This window comes from Eupeodes corollae, chromosome 1, assembly GCF_945859685.1.
Source record: "Eupeodes corollae chromosome 1, idEupCoro1.1, whole genome shotgun sequence".
NCBI lineage: Eukaryota > Metazoa > Arthropoda > Insecta > Diptera > Syrphidae > Eupeodes > Eupeodes corollae.
This window is the reverse complement of record NC_079147.1, coordinates 7976871-7987151: the sequence shown is the minus strand read 5'-3', so window position 1 is coordinate 7987151 and position 10281 is coordinate 7976871. Positions and strand designations below refer to the sequence as shown.

Below are 10281 nucleotides of genomic sequence, written 5' to 3'. Positions count from 1 at the left end.
TCAAAACATTGTGAAGATTTTCATTTTTGTGTGGAAACCTCTGCCAAGTTATTGCGACGAAAATTTTTGATTTTAATTTTTAATTTTGATATTAAACAATCCATACAAAATAATCAACTATTCATTATAAACAACTTAATATAAATAATGCTAAAATAGATTCCAAGCACCACAGAGCCCGACAAAGGTATTCCAACGAAGCAAACTTGCGATGGCATCCAGCATAAACAGCAATGATTCAGATGAGAGCAATAATAAGGCTCCAGAAAATTTCCATGTTTCATCATCGAATGATGCTTGCGACGAGGACTGCCATAGCAATAGTAATCACATGAGGTTCCGGTGTCCGCTGTGCACAACCTTACAGAAAAGTTTCCATTGTCGGTGTTGTATCCGCAAAGGTGACTTCTTACATTCCTCGCACCACTTTGATGAAAGGTTTCAAATAACTTCTGTAGATTCTATAGACGAAAATATCTAATTAATCCTTTTTATTGCAGTTTCGCTCAGAAACAAAAAAAGTACCTTAAAATACAGGCCAGTCTAAAGGTCTACAGCAATCGATATGAGCGCCTGATCAAGGAACAAAAAACTTCCGAGAACATGAACTTCGAAATCAAGCGCAAGAAGGAGAGAATAACATTGTTAAAACAACTCATATCGAACAAGCGAGTGCAAATCAACAAGAAGCTTGAAGAAAGGAACGAACTCAAAGCAGCCAATACCGAGAAGAACAAACATCTTCCCAAATATCCCATCAAGGTAAAAGAGTTGGAAGATTATGTACTCGATCGTACTGAGAAGATCAACAAATTACGTGACAAAAACAATGAGCTGCTTGAGAAGCTAAAGAAAGTTTCTTGTATTGACATTCAGAAGCTGGTCGAGTATATATTTCCCATATCTGAAGTTGTTCTTAAGGACGAACGGACGGTGGTGATGCACCATCAAGGTGGAGGAACACTGGCAACAGTTGCAGAGGACTCAGATACAGTTGCGGCATTGGCCGATGCCAAAAACACATCATACATACGTGGCAAATGGGTGTTCCATGGAAGTGGCATAAGCGAGATGCAATATCGGATTGTAGCGCCTTCATTGCCGGCCAATGGCGACTATTCAGCTTATCTGGATTGGCTGACGGAGAATAAAGACGATGTGCCGAAATCGGACACAAATGAAATTTCGCCCAGCAGAGTAGCTGCGTTCCGCATCGCTGGAGCACTCACTTACACAACCCAATTGACTAATCTATTAAGTTTCTATTTGAACGTGAGATTGCCATTTAAGCTGGCTTACGGGCAAGTATTTTTAAAATATGTTATCTTAAAAATTTCATTCTTTTTCTACTTGTTTCAAATTCTGTTGTTGAAAGTTAATATGGAGATGGTTTTTCTTTTGTTTTCTCTCTCGCTTGTTAATTGGGCCAGATACAAGAAAATTATATGCGGATTTCCCAAGCCCTTGATGCGACAATACAAATTTTTTCTTCTAGTCATACATAGTTTAAACAATATTCTGCTAAATTCAGGAACAAACAAAAATCTCTTATAGTTCTCATAAATTTAAAGTTAAGGAGTCAATTTTCTCACTTCTTGGAAGTTTGAAAACTTGATTTGACAACTTATTTCGACATACTTATTTTTAGTTTATTTACTTAACCCTCTTTTAGTCCAAATGTACCCCAGAGCATAATTGAACACTCATAACTTTTTTGATTTTAATTTTATTTCTATGGGATTACTAAAAATGTCAGCGAAATTCAATGTTCCATTAATTGTATGTATTTTTATGATCAATGACCTTTTATAAATTTGTTTGTGATTTTTTTCTGGAAATAATTCATAACCATGGCGTGGGGTCCATTTTTACCTCACTAGACGAAGATAGTAGAAGGCAACAATATCTTCCGCAACAGTCACAGGCGGTTCTGTTTATGCGTCTTTTGCTTTTGAACATCTAACCCCTTTGCAAGGAAGTCTCTCGGCAACTCTTCGCAAGACCTGTTGAATTCTCCTCATAAGGTGAAGGGCATCACTATTTTCTTTTGCGAGACGGTCTGGGAACGTTTATTTATTTCCGTGTCCGTCAGCTCCTCCGCAAGTGGGATGAGCTTATCGATTCTAAATAAACGTTTCTTTTTTCTTGATGGGTTGAAATTTCGAAGAATGATGACAGTCGCTAGAGCTGCTAGTTGTAAAATACAACCTTCGGCCATCGTTGTGTTCGACGTGTGCAGAAATAAAAAGAAACAATTTGTTCGACAAAATCTTCTCAACCTTTGGTTTTGTTGGAGTCCGGTGTCATCACAGAATTATTTTGAGAACCGAAACTGGTTTTCTCAGTTATGTTGAGTCGATATAAAAACTACTTGTTTGTGTGGCATTTGAACATAAGTAGCCCACGCCATTATATCCAATAATTTATTTTTTTTAAATTGTCAATTGTAATTGAATAACAAATTATTATTTATGGTGGGGGTTTGTATACGCTCAAATTAACATAATAAAGTTCTTGAGAGCGCAGTTCAAGAGTAGAGATGGTTGAACCTTGTTTACATGTTATTAATAAGGGCAAACCAGAAATCAATATCGAAGGAAGATCTGCGAGAAATTTCAAACTGGGCAGGTTCAGACAACATAAGGGATTTATTTGGCAGTCAACTTTGTTCTTTGAACGTAAATTTTGACCAAGACCACTAGTTAGTTTTTAAAATGTCAGGCATTTCACATTCTGAGTGGGCACTGCTTGACAGGAAGGCATGCTATTCGACTTGGAGCCCCTGCAAATGATTTTTGTAGGAGTTGCATGGACGAGGAGGAGGAGAAGACAATATCTCATCTTCTGTGCACATGTCCTGCCTTATCACAAAGACGTAGAATCTACTTTGGAGACTACTACTTCAACGATACCAGCGATCTAAAAAGTTCTGACGTTATTTGTCTCCCACGTTTCATTCGGAGCTCCAATTGGTTCGACGAGTTAAGCTGATCAACTGATCCATGTGGTATCACAACGGACCATACTTTGGTCTAAGGGTGTTGGACTTCCCAACCAACAGCCACTTTAACCTAACCTAACCTAACTAAAAGTTCATAGTACAAACAATACTAAAAACATTATTGTCTACGAAAACTCCTGAGGCAAGCTACAAGTCCATCACGATTGGTATATTGTAATGTAAACAAATATTACTTATTTCTTTTGCAAGTTGTGCAGCTTCAGTGGAATAAAAAAATAATATCAACTGTCATTTTGAGAGAAGTAGACTTGATTTGATAGGTAGGGAGATTTTTCTTGTCTTACTTTCCACTAAAGTTGGCTTAGTTGGAAGGTAATTTTTTGGCAGCTGGCCAATCAGAGACTAGAAACATTCCTAAAATTCAAGTCCCCTATGTTGTCTGAACGTGCACACTTATTGCATTTCATGCAAGTTTTGAAGTCAACTGAATTTGAGAATAAATTTTCTAATGGCCTGAAAGATTAACTGTCTATTAAAATTTTAACTTTATTTATCTGATCAGTTATAAATAAGTTAGAAAAATGAGAACTAAATAATATACAATAGATACAAGTATGAACAAAAATTATCAAAAACATTCTGTGCTACAAATGGTCGCATGACACGATTGTACCCATGTTTGTTGTGATTTAGAGGAGTCTTAAAGGCAAACACTAAATCAACTTGCATTTTAAGTTACTCTCTTCCTATTTTGTGCAAGTATTATTTAAATCAGCAAATATGATAAGCAAGTAAAGTGTGTTCTCTATTAGTTTTAATGCTAGCAATGTTGCCAAGGGTAGACCGCTATTGTTTTCAAATTTAAAACTTATGACTTGAAATTTATTTCCTAATTTAAAAACAACTTTTTGAAGGGAAACCAGGAAAACTTTAATAGTGTTTTCATGTTGGTAGTTCTCGTATACGAGAATGAGAAATAACGGGGCAAGGAAATGTCTTTGCAATAAACCATTCTCGCTGAAGTTGTGTAGCATGTAACACAGTCTTGTTGAAACCATATATTCACAAGTCATATTATTCAATAACAGGCAAAAAAGTCAGTTATCATTATCAATTGACGGTAACAGTCTTTCCATCTTCATTTTCGAAGAAGTAAGGTCCAATCACTTGACTTATTGTGGATGTTATAACCTCTCTTCAATTACGTCAGGATTCTCAGAACCCTAATTATAATTATACAATATTTCAATAGTACGATATTTTCAGAGAGTCCAGCAAAACGATGATTCACAGGACCTACAACATATGTAACTAATGCAGTGTCTTATCTGTAGACAATGTCTTACAAGTACTTTTATCTCTTGAAAAAAAGTTTTTCTATTTCACCAGACAATATTCCACCAATTCTCTTAAAAGCTTGTGCCAATATACTTGCCACACCACTTTGTATAATATTTAACCTTTTCTTTAAGTAATGGCGAGTTCTTAGATGAATGGAAATACCCTATAATAACTCACCTACATAAAACAGGTACAAAAAGTTCGATTGAAAATTACAGACCAATTGCAAAACTGCAGTTAATTCCTTAGGTTTTTAAAGCTGTAGCAAAAAAAAAAAAAAACAAATTATATAATCTTATTCACAATAACATTTCAGTTTACCAACATGGTTTCTTAGAAGGTAGATCCACTACTACAAATTTGTCAATATTTTCAAATTTTTGTATATCACAGATCTAAATGCGTTTTCAAGTCGACACTATTTACAATGATTTATCAAAGGCTTTCGACCGCGTTCAACATAAAAAACTAGAGATATATGGATTTCACTCTCAGCTCCTAATGTTGGATAAAGAGCTATTTAGTAGGTAGAAAACAGGTGGTAAAAATTGATAATGCCTTGTCTAAGGAAATTATAAATTTGTGGGGTGTTCCTCAAGGTAGTCACCTTGGACCACTTCTTTTTATCATTTTTATTAACGACTTACCATTAAATCTTACCTTTTCTAAATGTCTTCTTTTTGCTGACGATTTGAAAATATTCAGTTCCCTAAATTTACTTAACTATGCAACAAAAAGTCCAAATTGATCTAATTAATTTAATTAAATGGTGTAATACCAATGGGCTTTATTTTAACAATAAGAAATCTAGCGTTTTGACATTTTCTAAAAATCACCGTCCATTAAATTATAATTATAAACTTGAAAATGACATTTTACAAAGACTTGATAGCCATAAGGATCTAGGCGTAATCTTCGATTCTAAAATGAATTTCTCAAATCACGTAGACCATGCGATCTCAAAACCAAACTAAGGTTTTGTTTTTCTAAATCCAAAAGATTTTTCTAAATCCAAAAGATTTCGAAGATCCCTATACAACAAAAGCACTTTATTCTAGTCTCGTCAGACCACATTTAGAATATTGTACTGTTATATGGAGCCCCTTTACCGCGTCTAGCATTTTTCGTATAGAAAATGTTCAAAAAAGGTTCACAAAGTTTGCCTTACAAAAAATGTATGGTTATTCAAATGTTCCATCTTATGAGACGAAGTCTATTTTAATTGATCTAAAACCTCTTGCCCAGACAAGAAAATTAAACTCAATACTTTTTTTTTGATGTCTTGAATTTTAATATTGACTGTCAAGTTTTTTATCTACGTTTTTTATTTATGCGCGTTCTAGAAACTGCCTGACTGTGATTTTTTAAATGTTCCTTACCACATTACTATCTATGCTAAGTATAAACCTATCACAAAAACTTGTATGGATTTAAATGAATATGATTTTGCAATTGATTTTAATATTAATAGAAATGTTTTGAAACATAAATAAGTAAATTGGTTATGCATTAAAATTATGCATTTTATTTTTATGTTATGTATCATAATTATTTGTCTAAATGCAGTGTATAACTTTTAAGACGAATAAATAAATACATACAAATTTCTCCATAATTTTGCCAATTTCATGCATAGTTGGACGATTTTGTAAACTATAATCTCTTTAAAAAGCACGATATGTGGCTGTGGCAGAATCACCAGTTAAGCGAACCATTTTCGTAAATGTCAGGTTTTCAACTGAAAAAACCTATTATTATTCCAAAACCTATCAGTTATGTTCTATATTTCTCTTTCACTCGAAATGAAATTGAAATCCATTAATAATTAAAAATTTAGGTATGTATGTTGATTTTCGACACTAAAATTAATTGAATTGAAGCTGTACAAAGTGTAGCTAGCATGCCTAATGCGTAGTCCTAAAAAAAACTAATGCCCCTCCATTCCTCCACATCACTAGTACTCGATCTAATTTCACAACACAGTCTAAAGTAGTAATGCGTCTAAAAGTGGTCTAATTTTGATTTTGACAACAAATTTACATTTCAAATATTATTTTTATACTTATTTGATATTTACAGCAAATTAAATTTGTCATTACCAGTTTCAAAACAAGGATTTGAAGAATGCATTCTTTGGTTGCATATTTTTATTATTATGCAATTGTCATTTAGTCCTATTCCTATATACAAAGGTACATGCCATTAAATCCAACCAACGACATCATATATTATTTTTGCTATATTCGAGGTCCATACAGAATGTACCAGAAAATACCCAGTTCTAACTAGTACCTGGTACTTATTTGACAGAACTTTACCTTAGTACGTCAGTGAAGAAATCAATAAGTACCGATTCGAGTACTAACAGGATCCAAAAAAGAGCATTGAAAATGATAGGCGATAGAACTATAACCGAAACAATTACGTCACTTAACACCGCCGCAATGTTTCATGCCTTTCGTTGTTCTACCGATATTTTTATAAATAGTTATCTGTCGAATAAGCCAGTTGCATTCCCCCCCTCAAACAATTCAGCCGAAATACTCGTACTTCTGGGAATGCACATCATATTAACTTTGAGAAATTATTTTTTTTAACCGCACATCAAGAATGTGGAATGCTTTACCCAGCTCTGTTTTTCCCTATCATTTTGATTAAACTTTAAGACCAATGTGCATCGGTATCTCCTCTTTAAATTTTAAAAATGTTAAGGGTATTAATAAACCCTTGAGCGCCCGTTTATAATACAAAAAAAAACTGGTATAATGACCAGGACCTAGCTTGTTGCTTATGAACAAGTCCTAACAAATACTCGGTTTTAAATTGATAGGATTTGTTCCTAGTTCTTCTGTGAGTTGAGTTGAATTGAGTACCAATAATGGGACTAGAACTGGTCCTAATATTAGGACTCTGTGAAGAAATTTTCCGTAAGTGTTCTACACTTGGTTTTTGCTCGTATTTTCAATTGTTTAACATTAAACTATAATAAGTCGGTGTGATCTTTGAAGGAAATCAAAAATAAACAAGTAGTTGGAATCATTGAAAATTAAGCTTAACTAATTATTGAATAGATCTGATTCTTCTTCATATTTGAGAAAACGGACAATTTTTAAGCACGACAAACTTCTTCTCTATAACATTTGAAGTACAAAAATGTCGCCAAACAAATTCGAGATGCCTTTTTATACGATTTTTAATTTACATCTCGATTTTATTCTACTTGATTTCGTGTCATGTACAGTGATTAGAGGTAATAGATAATAGGAAATACCATTTATATTTATTTTTTCTTGTTTTTGACCTCGTTTATTAAGTTTATCCTTATTTCGTTATTTTAAAATTAAAAAAAAAAACTAATAGAACCTGCAATAAGTGTATTCTATTATGGAGGCAGTATTAATTGTGTAACATTAAGGAGTCGTTCGGATCATTATATGGCATTAATTCTAATTTAATTGGCACGTATTCTTCGGCAAAACGTAACATAAGCATAACTTTCTTTTTATGCAAAAATTGACCCAACTTCAGATGCTAAAAAAACTACACTGAAATCCTAGTTCTTCCACCAAATTCCAAACAAACTCTGTCCTGTCCTGCGTGTATTTGGCATCGAATTTGGAATTCCTTGATTGTTTAAAATGATTTTTGCATCATATCTTAACTAATTTATATTTTGTTTTATAATTTAAAATAGTTATTAAGATTACACGGTGGAAGTGAAAGATTGCAAAATATTAATATATTTTTAATTATATCATTTTTTAGGGATTTTTGTAAGAAACTTAACGAAGAACAATTCACACGCAAAGTATCACGTTTAAACACAAATATTATGTACCTGGCATACACCCAACGTGTGAAGCTAAGACTTCTAAAGGAAAAGCATACTCTTGAGAATATAATAGCCACATTGGATTCGGATAAAAGTGAACTTGGTCGATACGGTCCAAATGAAGTAACATACGCTCCATTAATGAAATCGGTGGACTCTCTGTTGGTTGGAATTGAAACAGGCACAGAATCAGAATCTGAAGGTAAATCTCAAATAAAATTATCAATTCATAATTTCTGTCTAATCACTTTTTTTTTTAATTTCTTTAAAGATGAAAATTCACTAAGACTAGATTGGGAAGCAGTATCTAGTTTACCAACTCAAGAAATAGCCCCATCAAATATGCTGCCACAAAATCAACAAACGACTAGCATAGCCGAGGGTCTTATGACAAGTGCAGCCAATCGTTTGGCTTCGATTCTTCGTTGGGTTAAATAAACACAAGTTTTCTCGAGATGATTTATACAATCTAAAAAAAGTATATAGAAATTATGTAAGTTTGAATTATATATTCGAGAAAAGTAATCTTATAGGATTGAAATACTTTAAAGTATATATGTAATATTAAATATAACATAGCTACTTTAAAATATGATTTATTTTTGTTCAATTGTATTTGGTCATGTAGTCGAAAAAATAGGTTATTCTTAAGTATTGTTTTTTAAAATTATAGTTGGATTTTATAGAAAAACCGACTTTTTGTAAATAAAATAAAGAAATTCTTGATTATTTTTAAATGAGTTGTTTAAATTTACGAGCAAGAGAATCCTATTGGTCCTTTGGGGTTTCCTAAGGAATTGGATCAGAATGCTTGTTCTACCGTATGACCTTTTAAATAAGTTAAACATTTGGAATATTTTAAGAGAGAATAGCTCATTTTCTTCTAATAGACATATCTTGAATACATTTTTAAATGATGGTGTGGTGCCTGCTCGTGATTATTACAAAATCTACAACTATTTTTTTTTTTTTTTTATAATTTGCAGGCACTCAAGGGGTTATTAGTACTCTTTATATGTTTATATTTAAACACAGTGCGAGCATTAGGAAAATAGGGAAGGATTACAAAGGAGATACCGGTGCACATTGGTCTTAAAGTTCTGAACATCAAAATGGGAGGGAAAAACAGAGTTGGCTAAAGCATTCCACATTCTCGATGTGCGATTTAAGAAAGAATCTCTATACTTGACAGTACGCCCGAAATTGAGCTCAAGGGTAAACTGATGAGCATTCCTGGAAGTGCGAGTATTACGGCTGAATTGTTTAAGGGGTGGAATGCAACTGGCTAGTTCAACAGAACATTGTTTGTAAAAATATCGATAAAACAACGAAAGGCATAAAACATTGCGGCGGTGTTCTAGCGATGTAAATGTTTCAATATCATTTTTAAAGCCCTTTTTTGTATTCTATCCAAGAGATTTAAACTTGTTTTGGGGGCACCTGCCCAGATATGCGAATTATATTCAAGCTTTGGACGGATGAAGGCTTTGTAAATTACAGCCAGATCAGAAGGGGTGAAAAATATCTTGCACCGTCGGAGAAATCCTAAGCACCTGGCAGCATTTTTGGCAATATCAAATATATGATCGTTCCATAAAAGGTGATCTGTGATACACATACCAAGTACTGACAGTTGATTAGTTTCTTGGATGCAAGTGCCACTCATAGATAGTGGCATCGGGGGTATGTTACGCTTTAACGACAGGAGACAGCATTGAGTTTTCGAAGCATTAAATTCTACACGGTTTTTGATTCCCCATTGTACAATGCTGTCAAGATCAGAATTTAATGAGCTTATCATACGCGGCCGTTGAAGTTCCACATCCGAAGAACAAGGATGTGAATCTATAAACGAGTATGAGAAGCTGAGGGTACTGGCGTCGGCGAAACAGGTTAATGGATTAGAAGTGGCAGACATAAGATCATTTATGAATATAAGAAAGAGTGTCGGAGACAAAACGGAGCCTTGGGTAACACCAGCATTTATTTTAAGAATTTCAGACTTGTAACCATCCAATACAACTTGTATTGAACGGTTAGAAAGGTAATTTCTAATCCAACAAAGAAGAGATTCATCAATACCAAAAGCACCCATTTTCGATAAGAGAGCTTGGTGCCAAACTCTATCAAATGCTTTTGAAATATC

At 33.6% G+C, this 10281-nt stretch overlaps 1 protein-coding gene across 1 annotated transcript; it reads left to right on the top strand.

Annotated features, from left to right (window-relative positions):
• On the top strand, positions 1-8834 carry LOC129941805 (beclin 1-associated autophagy-related key regulator). Its single transcript, XM_056050533.1, has 4 exons — positions 1-438; positions 501-1301; positions 8069-8337; positions 8407-8834. The coding sequence occupies exons 1-4, from the start codon at positions 212-214 to the stop codon at positions 8571-8573; spliced, it is 1464 nt and encodes a 487-aa protein (XP_055906508.1). The 5' UTR covers positions 1-211; the 3' UTR covers positions 8574-8834.
• The last annotated feature ends 1447 nt before the right edge of the window (positions 8835-10281 follow it).

Bases quoted from the DNA above. Each gene is read 5' to 3' on its own strand.
- LOC129941805 (XM_056050533.1), top strand. From the start codon at position 212: ATGGCATCCAGCATAAACAGCAATGATTCAGATGAGAGCAATAATAAG. The intron at 439-500 runs GTTTCAAATAAC...TTTTTATTGCAG, and splicing joins TCGCACCACTTTGATGAAAG to TTTCGCTCAGAAACAAAAAA. The intron at 1,302-8,068 runs GCAAGTATTTTT...ATCATTTTTTAG, and splicing joins CCATTTAAGCTGGCTTACGG to GGATTTTTGTAAGAAACTTA.